This window comes from Mercurialis annua, linkage group LG5, assembly GCF_937616625.2.
Source record: "Mercurialis annua linkage group LG5, ddMerAnnu1.2, whole genome shotgun sequence".
Classification (NCBI taxonomy): domain Eukaryota; kingdom Viridiplantae; phylum Streptophyta; class Magnoliopsida; order Malpighiales; family Euphorbiaceae; genus Mercurialis; species Mercurialis annua.
In genome coordinates this window covers 50,222,805-50,241,450 of record NC_065574.1, presented here as the reverse complement: position 1 = coordinate 50,241,450, position 18,646 = coordinate 50,222,805, and the positions used below count along the sequence as shown (strand labels likewise).

The 18,646-nt window shown below is 29.9% G+C and overlaps 3 protein-coding genes and 1 long non-coding RNA gene across 4 annotated transcripts; 1 reads left to right on the top strand and 3 right to left on the bottom strand.

Annotated features, from left to right (window-relative positions):
• Positions 1–1,273: 1,273 nt before the first annotated feature.
• On the bottom strand, positions 1,274–3,800 carry LOC126682555 (uncharacterized). The gene is made up of 3 exons (XR_007641466.2): positions 3,666–3,800; positions 2,358–2,447; positions 1,274–1,635 (listed from the first exon to the last, which is right to left on the bottom strand). It is a non-coding gene; the product is annotated as an uncharacterized LOC126682555 (long non-coding RNA).
• Positions 3,801–6,964: 3,164 nt separating this feature from the next.
• On the top strand, positions 6,965–10,928 carry LOC126681181 (protein OBERON 3). Its single transcript, XM_050376622.2, has 2 exons — positions 6,965–9,084; positions 10,125–10,928. Exons 1-2 carry the CDS (start codon positions 7,248–7,250, stop codon positions 10,718–10,720), a joined length of 2,433 nt encoding a protein of 810 aa, XP_050232579.1. The 5' UTR covers positions 6,965–7,247; the 3' UTR covers positions 10,721–10,928.
• A 770-nt stretch (positions 10,929–11,698) lies between these two features.
• LOC126683305 (probable ascorbate-specific transmembrane electron transporter 1) lies at positions 11,699–13,555 on the bottom strand. Its single transcript, XM_050379157.1, has 4 exons — positions 13,397–13,555; positions 13,252–13,300; positions 12,636–12,835; positions 11,699–12,122 (listed from the first exon to the last, which is right to left on the bottom strand). Exons 1-4 carry the CDS (start codon positions 13,553–13,555, stop codon positions 11,874–11,876), a joined length of 657 nt encoding a protein of 218 aa, XP_050235114.1. The 3' UTR covers positions 11,699–11,873.
• A 1,111-nt stretch (positions 13,556–14,666) lies between these two features.
• Positions 14,667–17,891, bottom strand: LOC126682324 (probable transmembrane ascorbate ferrireductase 3). The gene is made up of 4 exons (XM_050377969.2): positions 17,623–17,891; positions 17,468–17,516; positions 16,512–16,726; positions 14,667–15,058 (listed from the first exon to the last, which is right to left on the bottom strand). Exons 1-4 carry the CDS (start codon positions 17,776–17,778, stop codon positions 14,801–14,803), a joined length of 678 nt encoding a protein of 225 aa, XP_050233926.1. The 5' UTR covers positions 17,779–17,891; the 3' UTR covers positions 14,667–14,800.
• Between the last annotated feature and the right edge of the window lie 755 nt (positions 17,892–18,646).

Genomic DNA, 18,646 nt, shown 5'->3' with positions numbered 1-18,646 from the left:
TAGATGTTCCTTTTTCATTAAAATGAGACACATAGATCCAAATCTTAATTATCAAATTTGAACTATACGTTTCAGCTATAAAAAGGTGATATCATTAAAGTTCTTCTAAATTATCAAAGCTAGGTTTAATATATATAAACTACTTTTTACTGCTTTATTGTTAGAAATTATCACTGGATAATACTACTTTTTTAGTATTACAAGAAGAAATGACAACCCTTAACTAATGACAATTTAGGTAATTTTTTTAAGATAAATTGTTTTAAGAAAATACACACCTTTTCTCTCTTTTCAAATATTTTATGACAATATAAAATCGTCAATTTTATTCAAATGTGTATCTTTCACTTATAATGTAGTCACAAATATGAAATTTACCCTTTTTTATTCAAAAAAGTTAAATAAGTTATTTTTTTGAATTTTTCAAATAAAAAAATTCAATTTATAAAATTGTGTCAATTGAATGTGAAAGGTACAGATTTTGCCGAAAATAAAACAATTTTATAAAATCACGATATAAGAGTATTTTTAAAAACATTTTGCTTTTGTGTTTAATGAGAACAATTTAAAATATTATACAACATGTTCGTTGCGCCATATTATTTGTTGCAATAGTGCGTTAGCCATGTGAAAAAAAATATTAAAAAGATTTACACCGCAAATACTCATTAATTTATCGTAAAAATGACATGGCGAACACTCACAACAATTTAGATAGTTATCATAATCATAATTCGTCAGTTATGTTTGCAGTAACAACAATACTTAAATTTATAGATGACGCGTGACATTCGATTGTTGGACGTTAAATTTGAAAAAAATATTGTAGTTGCTTTCCGTAAGAAGATTAGTGTAATATTAAAACCTCATTTCTTGACTTTCCACATATTTTTCCAAGAAAATCACACCATATATGATTAAGCACCTTTTTTTTTTCAATCCTCCTATTTAACATTGCACTCTCATTTTTTTTCTTCTAGTGATAGATGAAGGTCAGAAAGAGATTTATAATGTTTAGAATTTAATTGTTAAATTAATTTGATGTCACGACCCGATTTTCGGCGTCGAGACCGGCGCTAGGAAATGGGAGTGGTTGCTCCGAAACCCGTATCAAGCCTTAAAAATATAATAAAAATCACTTGAATTTTTTTCGCGGAATTCAGATCATTTTCGAACATTTTAAAATCGCAATTTAAAACGTTCTTATGAAAATTACCATTTAAAACATGCACATAATTTTCTCTTTAATTATTGCATTTTAGTTTCAAAACCATTTCTCTATGGTTTATCATGCATCTCAATATGCATACCATCTTACTATAGTAATTACTGCATTTCACTATACAGGTCATTTCTCTATGGACTTAATTGCATTTCATTATGCAGATGCGTTCGTCGCATTTTATTCAAGTGCAGTCGCTTGGACTTTCGCACAGCATTCACATATTACATTATTATCAGAGTTTAAGCTTTATAAAATATAAAGCACAAATAAGTCCAACGACTACTAAGGTATCACCGTTCATAACTCTAGCTACTGCAACTCTAGACACATAAAGGAAAGTCATTCTCACTTTATTCAAGCCAGGGATTTCCGGAACAAGAAATTGGAAATTCTCACCTCAAACTACTCGCCTGTAAAAATATTAAATTCAACGGGGTCAGTTATAAAAACTGAGTGAATGCGTACAACATGTACTAATAAACATTAATATGAAAGCAATGCATTTCAGATTACCGATTCATATGAAACCCTAAACCATGATTCATGTTCCTATATGCTTTCAACACAGGAAACATAAATATTCCATTTTTTTCCATTACATTCGGGTTAACCTTTTATTTTCCTTTGGCCGTATTTATTTTCTCTTTTTGTATTAGCCAGTCAAATCCGATTACTCTTATTTTACGTATTTGAAAGTCCCAGACTCTTCTTACAATACAACGGATTTCGGCAGTACATAAATACTGTCGCCAATTTCACTTTTTTTAATAAAAGGTTCAACCTCTCAGATATCGACAGTTTCTCTAACTGCCTTTGGTCGTCTATATTCCGTTGCCTCTGAAGATCTGTTTCCATATGTCTAGGCCGTCGCCTGACTTCCAGACCGTCGTCTAGATTTCCACATACCATTTTCACATGCAAACACATTCTAAATGCAATACCGGTGATCACACAGCACTATTGCCGCCCAATAGTAAGCATGTTTCAATGAATTTAAATCGGTTTCAAAACTATGTATAATAGTTCATGCGATTTAAATTCAAAATAAAATAAAGCATTTGCAAATCATGTAAAGCAGTTCGCAATATTTTTAATACTAATATTTAGCAGTATAAGTTGTAAACACACTCACAGTACTCGTTTATTCCAAATATAAAAAAATATCACCCGTCGAATATTCAAAACCTTTGCTCGCCGGTTTCCGCGACAAAACTCGCTGGATCTAATTTAGAGATTAAACATTAATAAATGTATTAACTCTAAATTCTAGAATGAACTCTAGACCGACACATAACCAAATTTGATTCCGACTATCTCTTTCCGCATCATCGTATTTCTATACGATACACCATATAGTTTATTTATTTCAATAAATAAACATAGAATTATAATTCCATATAATTCTAACACATATTCAATTCACATAATTTTCTAAAAATACACTTTTAGAAAATCTCATCAAATATTCCACAATTCAAAAATAACCAAAAATATTTTTCCGTAAAATATTTTTGACCCGGGCTCGGCCCCCCCTTATTTTCTGCCAAAAACATTTCGGCACTAACTGCTGCCAACTGAGCTTAGGACTGAGCCAACATGCTCTATCCCCTCTACTCATACTTCGGTCACCGTATTCCGATGGTTTTGGCCGGAAAACTCAAAAACGCTAAAAACGGTTAAAAATCCATTTTAAGCCATTTTAACACCGAAGTTCACCAAAAATAATTTCAAATACATTTTTAATTTCCATCTTGTAAAAACAGCAGCCCATAATTTTAAAATAATATTTTCCATTATTTTAACCATTAAAACCGAAATAATCACTAATAATCAAAACCGATTATTAATCTGTCAAAACACTTCACAAAAATCATTTAAACTCCACAAATAATTATCAAACACATTTCATAAATTTTTCATAAATAATTTCTGCCCAGAAAATAAAAATGACAAAAATACCCTTTTTATCCATTTTTACCGAATAAACAATTATCAAAATTAAACCCGATTATTAAACCGTTAAAAATTCACCATTAAACATTTAAGTAACATCAACCACAAATATAACTCATCCATAAATAAAATTATTTCCAGAAATTAAAAATCTCTTTATTTACCATTTTTAAGCGATTTTTAAGCTTTAAAACTATTAAAAATCGAAACCCAAATAATTAAATTAACACCCGAAATGTTTAACATTTTGAATCCATAAAAACTTCACTTTAAAGCATATATAAATCTCAACATATAGATCAGCCCAGAAATTTAGAGTAATTAATTTAATTTTACGTAAAATTTATTTTAAAACCGAAACCCATTAAACTAGCAATTAAAACCAACTAATTATCCATCAAACATCAATATTTAACCATCCTAAACATGTTTCTAAAACTCATCAACATCAGCAAATAAAAACAAAGATTTGAGCTTGAAATTATACCTCAAACGAACATGCAAATACACCTTAACGATCTACACAATATTCCCGACAATTTTCGTGAAGAAATTTTTGAGAGAAAATGGAAGAATAAATTTTTGTGTTTTGATCTTAAATGGTTCGGCACCCACACTCAAATGGAGAAGAAGATTAAAGACTTGGACATCAAGTTTGTGTAGGAAAAATATCTAGATATTAATTTGGTTGAAGTTTGTGTAGGAAAAATATCTAGATATTAATTTGGTTGTTCATTTATTTACAAGTTTGCCATTATGGCATTCTTGTAAATAATTCGAACTCTAGGGGCAAAATAAATTTAACTTTCTCAAATACTCAAAAACATTAAATCATAACATATGGGCTGAGTTAAAATATTTTTGGGCCTTTAAAAATAATTAAAATAATTATTTTGACGGTTTTTAGTGAAAAATCGCAAAATTCACTTTTAACACGTAAAATTGCCAAAAATCACATTTAAGGCAAACACATACCAAATCACATTTTCACACTTATAAATTCATCACGTGAATTTATTCACTATTTTTGAGGTCCTAATCAATTAAAATCGGACACATACGAAAATAAACACTAATAATTATACGGGGTATTACATTTGAGTTAATTATTTAAATCCTTAAGTTATATTTAAAAGTTAATTGAAACCAAATAAATTTGGATTGTTGTGAATGATATTAGAACTGATTCAAGTGTTTTGTATTGAGCCGAATTTTAAAAAGAAAAATAGAATATTGGTGAATTACAGTATTTGAAGTACTTTGTATGGAGCCGAATTACATATGTCCTATCTTAAAAGTTCTTGTCATATTTTTGTATTAATTTATATTGAAGATAACTAAATATTCAAAACAACTAATGGAAATAGACAAGATAAAATAAAATAATATTATATTTTATTAATTTTAGTGAAAAATACACTGTCTCCTCTTGAAGATGACGGAATGAGTATACTTTTTTTTTAAAAAGATTCAACCATTACTTTCATTATAAAACCAAATGAAATGTTTTTCTTTATTTGCGTTTTATTTTAATTTTTATCCAATAAATAGAAAAGTAAATTTAATGGCAGATTTTTCAGTTCGGATGAGCAAATTATTCAACCGATAAATTATCGACCGATTTAGTTTGATTTTAAAATTTTAAATTCTTTCTTTAGTCGGTTAAATTTTGATTATAATTTTATATTTGGTTGATCGGTTAATTTGGTTTTGGAAATTTCTATTCGGTTTTAATCGAACCAACACCCGTACTACTTAGTCCATTTGTCAAAATAAAATTTTAATATTGCTGACACATAGCATAATGATATTTGCATTTTTTTGTTTTAGAATCAAACAATGCCAATTTTTGTTAATATTTTAGTACCCAACTAATTTAAAAGACTTCATTAATAAATTTAGGCCTCACTTGGTTCAAATATATACAATTTCCGAGAAGTATATTTTCCGGAAAGTTAATTACCGAGGAAGTTAATGTGGATGACATTAATATTTTCATTGCTTGATTCACTTAATAACTTCCCGGAAAGTTACATTTTATTTTTAATTAATTAAAATTTAAATACAATATTACCCTCAATAACTAAATTGGCTAATTAAATGTAGGAATATAATAATATTTTAATTAATTTAACTAGGGAAAATGAACTTACCTAGATTTTGATAGGGAAGTTATTTTCCTAATCAAAGGGAAGTCAATCTCTTAATTCCCGGAAAGTAGATTAGTAAAATTGAATCAAGTGAAAAAAAAATGCTATTTCCCATAAAGTTAAACTTTCTTAGTAAACTTACGCACAACCAAATGAGGCCTTAATTTTAGTTTAGGTCTGCAGTTCAATTTCAGTTTTAATATAAATTTAAATAAAATTTATATTTTTATGAGATCTAATTCAATAAATTTAATTATTATTATTTTACTTTTTTAATTTTTGAAATTTATTTTTTCTTAACTTATCTTACCTTTTAAATTTTTAAAAACTAAATTTTTCTAAAAAAATAAAAATGTGTTTCAAAAATTAAAAATATTAGTAGATAAAAAAACTAAGTTGAATTCATTAAATCATTATATCTCACAAAAACATAAATTTTATACCTACTAAATTTTATCAAAATTTATATTAAAATTAAATTTAAAAAGTAAACTCAAATTATTTATATTTATTAAGTCATTTGACAATTGATAATATCAAAAGAATAAATTCTTCTAAAATTTAACGAAAATGAAATGAAAGAATAATATTATTTGATTCTAAAATAAAAAATATAGATATAAATTATGATATATGTGTACGTATTCGAGTAATTTTCAAAAATTAATTCTTAATTTTCGTTGGTTGCATGTCAACTCATTTTGGACCGACCTACTTTAGTTATATAACAAAGATAATATTTTGGTGTTAAAGAAGGTAGCAAACCTCAACGAACCCAATATGATTATGGAATTTTAAAAAGGCATCTCTCAAACGAAAAAAATTAACTTGACCATTTTATACCTACTAAATGTGGAATTGGTTTACCAATAAATATAAAAACAAAACTAATTTAAATACCCCACAAGATTTTAATATAGGAATGGATAAGAACTACTACGAATCCAAGCACAACATGTGAACCAATTGACTTTTGCCTTCAACATTACATACCTCTTTCCTTTTCAACTTGTAACCATTTCCAAATTTTATGTGTTCTTAAAAAATAAAAAAGTTGTTGACCCATTACTAAAATTTGGTTTAATTTTATTGTAAAACTGTATTTATTTACAAATCAATTTATTGAACTTCAATATAATATAAATTTAAAAATAAAGCAGATACAGTCAATATTCGCAAAAAAAAGATCACAAATACATGATCACAAATTCAAAATTGAAAATTGTTGAAAAATACTTATTTTCGATAATTTTTACATGTTCATTCCGTCAACTTTTCATTTTTTTATCAATTGGAGAGCAAAGTGTTTATGGAAGAATTCGATTTTTTTTATAGAATGGTATCCAACGCAAATATAATCTGAGTTATAGCTTATTAATTCCATTAATTCGTCATAAATTAGAAAAGGATGATGATATATATTTGGAACTAGGAATATATTCATTATAATCATATGATCATTCTCAATGATTTATAATCTTTCTATTAAAAACCAAAATATCTAACTAACCAACACTTTTAAGGAAAATGCGACCGTTAATTCGGCATATAAACTTGTAAAGACTACACTACACTCCAAAGACTTACTCGAGACCCTCTCAACGCGGCTTCTTAAAATTAATTAGATTTGATGTAATAATGCATAGTGAAGAACAGTGAAAAAAATAGAAAATGTCAATTTTTTTAAAGTAAAACTTTCCATTTTCAAATCGAGAATCAAGAAAATTAAAGGTACATGATAAAGATCAAAGCTTTATTATTTATTGTTTCATTTTAGTTGAGCTAAAGAATCAAGAATCATTTTTTAGTTAACCCCAATTACAAAAACTTCAATTGAAAATCAAAATCATACACAAAAACCTTGAGATTCTTGCAAAAAAGTTTCCATTTTTGCCCATTTTGTCTCTCTTCTAGTAGCCATGTTTGGAGAGAAAGATCATGGTGGAGAGGGAGAGAGCTCAAGAAATGAAGAGAGCCCAGATGAGAATTTAGGTTTATCTCAAAAGGGTATTCATTTTTTTAGGGATTCAAATATGGGTTTTGATGGGTTTGTTTCCAAACCTCAAGAACTCACTCTTAGTTACCTTTGTGAAAATCCTAAATTCAAGGGTAAAGAGGTAATCTTTCCAGAGAATTCAGTTGAAAATGGTGATGCTGGTAAGTGGGTTGAGAGAGATTTCATGAATTTGAGTGAAACCAAGTCTAATAATTCCTCTTCAAAGAGGGGAATTCATGAGCATGAAGATGAAGAAGATGGTGATTATTGTTCTAGAGAGAAGAAGCCAAAAATTGAGAGTATTTTGAATCTTTCTTTAGCTTTGCCTGATGTTTCTTTATCTTTAACTGCTTCAAATGCATTACCAAATGGTGTTGATCATCATGTTATTAAGCCAAAACCTAGTAGGAGTGTTCAATCTTTAGGTGCAGCACCTTCACACAACAATAACCACACACAGACTACTTGTTCTAATGATTTCACTGCTGCTTCACTTTCTTACTCTTACTCTCACCCGTTTTCGCATAATCCGAGTTGCTCTATGACTCGTAATTCGACTGAGAATTATGAGTACTCTGTTGGTAGAGATGATCAAATTTGGTGTGGGGGTGAAGGGACTAATGGATCTGTTCATAGTAGGTTTAGGCCTATTGGGGATGGTCTTGTTGCTTTGAACAATAATAATAATCATGGTGGTGGTAATGGAGGGCTTTCGATGATTTCGAATCATAGAGTAGCTAATAAGGATTCCTGTACTAATAATAGTCTTCATAGGACTGCTAGTTCGGAAAATCTTTCATTTTTTCCGTCTGAATTGCCTGCTAGGCCGCGTGTTGATGCTTATTCAGGTGGGGATTCTAGGAGGAGGGATTCGGATAATTTGAGAGGTTTGGAAGGTGTAGATGCTGGAGGGAAGGCGAGAAAACTCTCTAGACCCGAGAGAATTCTCCGTGAGATTGTCTCGGAGTCTGTTCCTATTATTGCTCAGATAATTCAGGAATTGGCTGAGGAAACATTAGAATCAACCAAGGAGTATTTGAAGAATCTTATTGTTATACCTGAAAAGAGAGATGAATTAGTAGGCCTTCAGAACCGGCTCGGAAGAAGATCTGATCTTACTAAGGAGACTCTCCTGAAATGCCAAAAGGATCAGTTAGAAATTTTGGTTGCAGTGAAAATGGGGCTGGCAAGTTATATATCCGGGAAGTTTAAGTTCCCTACAATTGAATTGGTGGAGATTTTCTTGTATGTTAGGTGCAGGAATATGAATTGCAAGAGCCTATTGCCCGTTGATGACTGTGACTGTAAATTTTGCTCTGCGAATAAGGGATTTTGCAGCTCGTGTATGTGTCCAGTTTGTATGAATTTTGACTGCGCTAACAATACTTGCAGCTGGGTGGGTTGTGATGTTTGTTCGCATTGGTGTCATGCTGCTTGCGGTATTCAGAAAAATCTTATTAGACCTGGTCCCAGCTTGAAAGGGCCAAAAGGAACTTCCGAGATGCAATTTCACTGTATTGGGTGTAACCATGCTTCCGAAATGTTTGGATTCGTTAAGGATGTGTTTATATGCTGTGCAAAGGATTGGGGTCTAGAAACCTTGATTAAGGAACTTGATTGTGTGAAGAAGATTTTCAAGGGAAGTGAGGATGTCAAAGGCAAAGAGTTGCAACTTAAGGCTGAGGAGTTGCTTTCTAAGCTTGAAAGTAAAACTATTTCGTCTTCCGATGCCTGTAACATCATTATTCAGTTCTTCAACTGTAAGTTCCCTAGCTTTGAAATTCTGCTTGTTTATATGCTATTGTTCTGTTATGGTTGTTGGAGTTGGCCTGTAGGTCATATTCTAATATAAGTAAATTGATCTGTAGAATTTGTATTACTTCTTGTACAGGCAACCTTTGATTAATGAAATCAGGGGTTTCTTGAACTCTTATATGACAGTGGATAGGTGTTTTTGAGTCGGAGTATTTGCAGTATTATTTCTCGAATGAACCGTGAATAAGCTTGAAAATATACAAAATCTATAGATAGAGACAGACATGCAATGGAAGTACAGTAAATCAAAGCATCTACAATGTTCATTTAAGGCGTCTTTAACAATTTTTTTTTATTTGGAGTGTGATTTTATTTGGTAGCTAATCATTTGAAGGACATTCGGTTCTTTTCAACTCTGTCATGTGTGAATCAATAAGCAGCTTTAGTGCCTTAAACCATCTCTAATGGTTGACCAGTAAGAACATTTGATTTGAAAATTGAGGCGGTGATGACTTTTGACTTGAGTACATTTTTTATTTATTCCGTCCCATTTTTGATGCTAAGAATGTCTCCAAGTGTAAGTCATGGCTGTACGACGTATTGTCTGCTGAAGTAGCCAAGCTTGGTTGTGAAACTGAGCTCATGATGAACCAATCTTGTTTGAGCTCAAGCATTACGTGGTTGTGTTCACATTAGACTCCGCTTTTGCCTAGAAAGTTCCAAATAGAGTTCAAACATGCAGTTTGGTTAATATTGTGTGTGTTAATTGAAGGAAAAATCTTAAATTCGAATAGAGGTGATGTTTGTCAGTCTTCTCATTTTTCTAAAATCAGATTATTTATCTCCTAGTGCTACATCTTAAAAACTTTGTGCTGGAATTTCTTTCCCGAACTTAAAGATGCGAACTTTTTGACAATTTTGGCCAAGTTATCTTCTTTAAGCACATTTTCCATTTGGCTCTTGTCGGAAGAACCATTAATTTTCGAGAGTATTATGCATGGCAATCTAGTTCTTATTTTGCCTCTTGTTCCTTTGGAATTTTCAGATGCAGACAGTCTCTCGGATTTTCCTGCTCCTGGTCTATCTGCAAAAGAAATGATGCCGACTGAAACCAGTCTGAGAAAAGGCATGGCCACCCTATCACCGGCTACATCTCTCCCTCCTAAGTATGCCATGTACAATATCAGCTCTGCTGGCGGGAGGCGTGATTCAATTTCCAACGATCTCCAACGAAATGACCTTAAAGCTGCACTCCTAGGCGACTTGAAAATGGAGGATGAGTTTCAAATGGGGAAGCTCTCGAAAAAGGACAGTGGAGGACTCGACAGCCTGGAAAGCATTGTGAGGATTAAGGAAGCAGAAGCGAGAATGTTCCAGAGCAAGGCGGACGAAGCAAGAAGAGAGGCAGAAGGGTACCGACGGATGATTCGGGGCAAATCCGAGAAGTTGGAAGAAGAATATTCAGAAAAGCTATCGAAACTGTGTTTACAAGAGACCGAAGAAAGACGAAGGAAAAAACTAGAAGAATTGAAGGGTTTGGAACATTCGCATGGTGATTATTACAACATGAAGCTGAGAATGCAAGCTGAAATTGCTGGTTTGTTGGAGAGAATGGAGGCCACAAAGCAGCAAAGAGTGTAACTTGACTTAATCATATACTATTTTTTTCTTTTATTTATTTATTTTTGTTGACAGAGGTGCTTGGAGTGTGTAATTTGCTTACATATTTGTGATTTGAGTTCAAAAAAGCTTGTATCTGCAAATGCAAAGAGGCATAGTTTTTTGTTGTTGTAAGGTTGAGCACTTGGATTCATGATCAGTTTTAGTGGATTCTTCGTGTATTTGCTCATATTCTTGGACCACCACAAATTGTCTGATATCATATTAGTTGCAACGAATATTGTATTCTCTTGTACAATGTTCTTTGTGCTCATAAATTCAAGAAGTGATAGATCACCCTGAAGATACTTTTTTCTTCAGCATAATTTTGGTGGGAGAATAAAGGTGATTCGTGATTAGAGATGCGCATTCGGTTCGGATTAGCTCGAATAAGATCGGACTTTTTTAAGTAATGTGTTCTGATTCTTGTCCCAAAACTAATAGATATCCTAAAATATACCATATGATTTCGGCTTATCACACCGAACTGCTAATGAAATTCATTTAGCTAGATATGCTAGCAAGAATGGTTGAATTTGTTCGTCTCTTATTTAGGTTTGATCGGTTCAGTCAACGAATTAAACCGAATTAACCGAAATCAATTTTCTCTATTTTGTCTTAACCGAACCGTAATAAAAGTATCATACAAACCAAACTGAAAAAAAATTGGTTGGTTCAATCGGTTAGTCTGTTAATTCGACCGGTTTGGATAATCTGAAAATTTCATACCAAAAATCAAACCGAACTATATTAACCAAAATTTTGAAAATTTAAAATCATTACCAAACCAAATAAAAAACTTCGATTTATTTTAATCGGGTTAATTCGATTATACATGAAAACTACATATCTCACCACTCTTGTCACAAATTTTAGTGTTCACTAAAAAATTAAACTTCAACATCATGTCTTTGTGGGGATACACCATTAAGTGCCATAAAAATTATCACTTAATAACATCTTTAACTAGGATAATGAAGAATAATTATAATATTCAATTATTTTAGTTTTTACAACACTTGAAACTTCATCAATAAGCTACTCAACATTCAACAATAAATAATAACAAGAATTTAATTCCCTTTTTATCCCTCTAAAAATCATAAAATTGACAAGAATGTAGCAATGAAAATGGTCAATAGCCTCTTGGAAGGACACCACTTAAGCCCACACCAACAGCAAAAAGAACCAGTAAAAGTCCAATGAAATTAATAATTAGGCCTTCTTGGTTTAGGGTGTCAAACCTTTGAATCAAACCGGTTTCTGCAGTGCAAATTGCTAGAAAAAATATGAACATCCCACCAAATACATGCCATGGCATGTATGATGCTCTTGATGACATTTGTGCCCCGGGGAATACATAGGAGACAAACCCTAATAACAACTGTAATCAAATTCATACAAAGGGTAATTTGGTCAAATTTCAATTTGTATGTTTTATTTTAGTAAATTAAAAAAATTATAATTCATCTTAAGGTCCTTGTATTGTTTGTTTTTTTACCTATCTAGTCCTTATAAATCAATTGAGATTCCTCAAGTCCCTATATTTTTTAAAAATTTGCAAGTATTTATCTTAAAAGAAATGAAACCAAATAGGAAAAATTCAACTACACATTGTTAGTTAATTCCATAATTTATACAATCCAATTCAGAGATTGTACTTCGCATTGATCGTTGATTATATATAGATTTTTTTACTACTAATGTGCAAATTATGGACATAAATAACCACATCGATTGTAATTATTTTCATTTTTGCTAAGATAAGCACTTGGAAATTGGAAAATAAAAGTACAGGGACCTGGTGAATTCTAATTAATTTATAAGGACTATATGAATAAAACACGTATAGTATAGAGAATTTAAGATTAATTTTGCCTTAAAAATTGATAATTACCTGTAAACCAAAAAGGCAGATGGTAATTATGCCTAGCCATGAATGTATTGTGACCATATTTTTAATTCCAATTTCATGCTTAAACTTAAAAGCTGAATAGATCCCCAAAATTCCAGCTCCAAGTGCTATCAGATGCAATGTGAAGTGAATTGCCTTTTGCACCTTCTTTTTTGCTGGAATTGTCTTGTATACCATTATAGCTGCATGCAAACAATTTTCATTTATGTTTACCTTTTACTACTTAAACTAAGCATGTGCAAAATCCGAACTAAACCGATAATATAATTGAAGCAACAAATTCAATTTAGTTCGATTTGAAATTATCAAAATAATCTAGTTCGATTAGGCTTTGAAGTAAAAAGATTCAGTTCAATTTTGGTGAAAATCAATTCGAACTGAACCAAGTGATTCCATTTTATTTAAAAATTCCTATAAAATTAGTTGGGTTTTGAAGAAAAAAAATCAGTGGTAACTGTTAAAATATATAACCAAGGGAACATAATCATATGAATGAAACTTTTAAATTTTGATAAAAAAAAGTTGAAAATTCAATTCAATTTGAATCTAATGCAATGCCTTTATTTAAAACTACTAAAATATATTAAAATTTAATTACCTTCTCCGGCTACAAGAATAAACCCAACAACCATTAGAAATCCATGCAACTGAATTGAAGAAGCAAGAACCAATAATTAGTTAAAAAGAACATAACATGTCAATACAAATAATTAAATATAATATATATATTCTTGATTAATTACATTTAAAATCTTGACTTTGTCGAGAGATGTATAAGAAAATCCTTCTTCAAAGTGAAGAAACCAAACAAGAACAAGAGTTGCAATTGCTATGGCTACCAAATGAGCAAGCATGGTGACCGGCGTAGCCGAAATTTGGTAGCTTCGGCTTTTGGTTGGCATCGCGAATTTTTACGGAATAATGAGTATGTGAAAGAGAAATAATTAATGAGAATTAAACTAATAGTTGCGGCTTTTTATATGAATCTTGATTTGATAAATTTTACTAATTCAGTTGGAAACAACAAAGTTATAGATTTGTTTTTATTACACATTTGTAAAATTGATTTTTTGACCAATGCTCTGCAAACAAGAAAACATGTAATAAAACAATTTTCTGATGAATGTTCCGCGCCGGCCGGCCGACCGACCGGCAGGCACTTTGATTTGTACTTTCTTTGTCAACAATTAGTACATTGAACCGTACTTACAAGATTCACTTCAATTGTTACGTTTTTGGTATAAGAAGTAATTTTAATCTCTTGAATTCCATCTTTGCAAGATAGTCCCTAAACTTTAATTCGTAACTATATTCTCCTTGTATTAGTAGTGTCCATAGCGTCACTTTAACTCCGATACTATTAAAATTTGACGACACAACGGCCGGGTGGAATCCTTTATGTTGTATGGACTATCGAGTAACCGATTTCACTTGAAAATTTATCAGAAAGTTTTAAATGAGAGGCTGTCAATTAAAATTAGGCCAAAGTCATCTTAGAGTTTCAGTACTTTTAATGTTTTATCTATCTAATCCTTTTCAAACTTTTATCTTGATGTAGTTTACGGTACTTAATTTATTTTGAACTTTTTGATTTTTTACGGAAATTGAGCGTGTATTACATTTTCATCGTAAAAACACTTGTGAGATCAAATTTAAATGTCCAACTAGCTCGACATGTTGGCAGAATGAGTACATCATCAAATTTGGAGAGAGATCAAATAAATCAAAAAATTAAAGTATAAGCACCTATTGAATAAAAAAAAACTTGAAGGAGGGACCAAACAAAAAAAAATGAAAGTATAAAGATTTTTTTATCATTTTCTACATGAAAATTATTAATCACTTAACAGAGGATTAATAACAATATGCTCACAACTTTCGTCCATAAGGAACACATTAAATAAAAATAAAGGACTTATTGAATAATAAACTTTAAAGAAGGATCATACAAAGAAGGATCATATAAAAAACTACAACGGCCTTTTGATGGATTAAGCCTTAAAATTATGCAAATACAAGTAAACAATAGTCTTTTTATTATTATTATCCATTACAACATAAATCCAATAGATAAAGTACGAATCAATTCACAAAAAATTGAACCAAAAATAATATACATAAAATCATCATGAAACTGATAAATAAAATCAGACATAACGGGCAAGAACGACGGTGAGATCGACGAAAATAGCGAAAAGAAGGATAAATAATCCAGTAAAATTCATCAAACGATTTTCAGAATTATGTCTTTGCTGCAAAAATGTAGATTTCTCCATCAAACCAGTTAGAGCAGCACATACTGCCATGAATAACAGTATTCTACCTCCACATATATGCCATGGGAGCATTCTTTGCCTTGTTATTGAAGGTTGTGGAACCATAAATGAAAATATTCCGAATAGCCACTGTCAAAAAATTGTAATAATATAAATATAAATATTAAAGGCCTAATTACTTAAAAACCACCCACGTTGAATTTTGTTTTTATTTATACCCTCACGTAGGAAAATAACTAATTGCACCCTTTTTTGGTCTTTAGATTTCACATCTATCCCGAAGTATTAAAATAATTTTTTTTCATTTAAAAAAAATTCAAAATAATCCTTCATTTTTAACTCATATTCTAATTAAACACTAATATTACTAATTATACAAAAACACCTTCTTCTTAAAAAAACTTAACAAATAATAATAATTTTTAAATTAAATTTGTATTAATTTTCAATTATTTTTTAAAATAAAAAACCGTAAATAATATTTTTCCGGAGACCTTGCTCGGAGAAGGAGCAGCTGCTCCTTCTCCAGATCTGGAGAAAGAGCTGTTGCTTCATCTCTAATAGGAGAAGGAGCAACTCGCTCCTTCTACAGATATGGAGAAGGAGCGAGCTGCTCCTTCTCCGATCTGAGAAGGAGCCCGCTCCTTCGATGTGGAAGAGTGGGTAGGTCGGAATTTTTTTTAATTTATTTTAAAAAAAGCAAAAATTAATTAATTATTAGGTGTATTAAAAATATTTTTAAAATTTAAGGATTTGTTTGTATTTTTTTAAATAGAAAAAATATAATATAATTTTTATATTTAGTTGTTTCTAATATTTACATTTCTAAATTAATTAAATTGTCAATTTTATCCTTGTTTGGGGTAGAGATAAAATCTAAAAAAACCCAAAAAAGAGTATAAACGGTTATTTCCCTACGTGAGGGTATAAATAAAAAAAGTTTTAATATGAGTGGTTTTTAAGTAATTAGTCCAATATTAAATGATCACGAACGCCAATCCTGTCTCTTAATTCGACCTATGAACAAATGTGACTGTAAATTTAGCCCACTTATAGGGATGGATACGTGTTTAACTATTTATATCCGATAATTTTGAGTTCGAAACTTTATCATGTAATAAAAAAACTTAACATAATGAATTTATATATGTAATTATGATGAAATATTGATAAATAAAATATAAATAAAATATTTTAACAGTTTGGTTCAATTTCTATTTTTAGGTAAATTACAACCGAAGAAATAACATATGATTTTTCATAAAATTAGATAGATAATTTTTAAAATTTTATATCTTTCTACAATTATGAATTAATTTATTATAAAAATAAGTTAAGAAACTAAAATACATCTAATTTCTTTATCAATTTGATTCTTTATTTACTAGTTTAATATGATCGTTAGGTTTCAAAAAATTAATGAACAAAACTGTCGAAATTTTATTTTATAACTTTTTAATCAAATTGTTCATGGTTATGAATATACAAAACTATTTTGTGATAAATAAATAGTTTTATAATAGAAAAATTATAACAAAATAGATGAATAAAATTGTTGAAAACAATTAATTAAAGCATTTACCTGCAAGCAAAATAAGGAAATGGTGAGAATTCCAATCCAAGAATGCAAGCTATAAACATCCTCAGCATTAATCATGTCATGAAACTTGAAAACAGCTGAAATCCCAACTATTCCAAAAACTAAAGCCAATAAATGCAAAATCATGTGAACTATTTTCTGCACTTTGTGTCTCTGTAAATTGTTGTTTGATGGTATTGTCTTGTACATCATCATTGCTGCACACAACATTTTTATTCAGATAAAATTATCTAATTTATATAGCAGAGTCGACGTGATTATATAATTTAAATAAATAATTTATTTGATTGCCGTATCAGATCAAAAAGTTATGATATATCATCGTCCAGAATAAAAATTAAATTTTTAGTACTATTTTAATGCGAAATTAGATACACGCTTGATGTACTAAAAAAAATTAACCCTTCAAATTCAAATGTAATTAAGTTGAACATTTTTGTATTCTTATAGTAATTAAATTGTTCCATTCTGTTATTCATTTTCACTAAGAAAATGTCAATATGTAACGGGAAAATTCGAGATAAAAACTGCCATCTTAAAATTTTGTGACGTCACTTTCTGATAGTATTTTATCATCAGTTTTGACATGACTTTCCATTTAATTTTGCCACAAATTCTTAAAATTTCGTTATAAATTCTTCACAATATATTCTGTCACAAAAAATCTAATGTCATACAATTTTGTAACATGGCTTCCCCTTATAATTTCGTAATAGATTCTAAACTATCACAAATATCCGTCAGACCGTCACAATATAAATATTTTTGTTATTATCAAACCTAAATACCAATTAAATTGTATTTTTTTTAAAAGACATAGGCCTTTCAAAAATTGAACTGCTGAATTTCTACCACATTTTACAAACTATATACGTAAGAAAACAAGAAGTCTAACCTAAAAAAAATTCACTTTTCATCAACTAAAACAAAAAATATACCTTCACCAGCAAGAAATATGAATCCACAGTACATCATAAATGGATGAACCTGCCGACAAAATAAAATGAGCATAATTTGTTTTAGTAAATGTTATCAATAGAGTTTATAATAATAAAAAATTGAATCAGAAAAATAGTTGTAAATATATATTTACATTGAAAACACGATCAACGTTGTAAGAACCATACTCAATGCCTCCACGAAAATGCACCAACCAAATAAGCATAAGAATCAAAGCCAAGACGCCGAATAAATGGGCGGCTATGGTCAGACGAGAGGCCGATCGCTTGTACGGGAGGCTCTCATCCATTGTCGATCGAATTTGTGGAAGTCGAAGTCGGCGTAGAAGAAAAAAATAGTATTAATTGGACTTATATAATAAGGTATTTGATGAAGATGATGAGCTCAATTATTGTTGTAATCAAGAGAAGTAGTGTTTTTATATAGAAAGTTAAAAGGAAGAGAATTAATTTCCTTGATTAAATTAATTTTGCTTGTTTCTTGGGTTTGGTATATAGTTATTTACGTGAGAATACTTTGTTCTTTTGAAAAGCATATGCATCACATCTTGGAATAGACTGATATAATTCAGTTCACATTTTACTTTTTATATATTTTGTTTATATCGTAGTTCAAATAATTAACTACGTAATTTAATAAGGACACATTCTAAGATAGCTTTTGGCAACACTAATGATAATTAATTGAAAAATTTGCATAAAATACTCTTTTCTATAAAATATTTATAAAGATACTCCGTTTTTGAAAATTATTTTTTTACCTTTTTTTTAATATTTATTATTTTACTTCGAAAATTTATTTTTTAGGCTTAATACCTTAAAAAATCCCGACCTTTCATCCCTTTTCAATCCTATCGTGACGTTAAAAATTTATCAATTTGACCTCATTTTGCATTCTTTTCATTTCAATTGTACCCTAAAACATAAATTGACTTTTATTTATTTAACAAAAATTCAAAATAATTTTTCAAAAATGGTCAATTTAATATAAAAAATTAATCTAACGCAAAAAGGATCAATTTAGAGAATTTTTATCAAATTAAAAATATCAATTTTATGCTTTAAGGTACAATTGAAATGAAAAAAATACAAAATAGGGTAAAATTGACTAATTTGCAACATTAGGGTAGGATTGAAAAGAGGATGAACGGTTAGGGA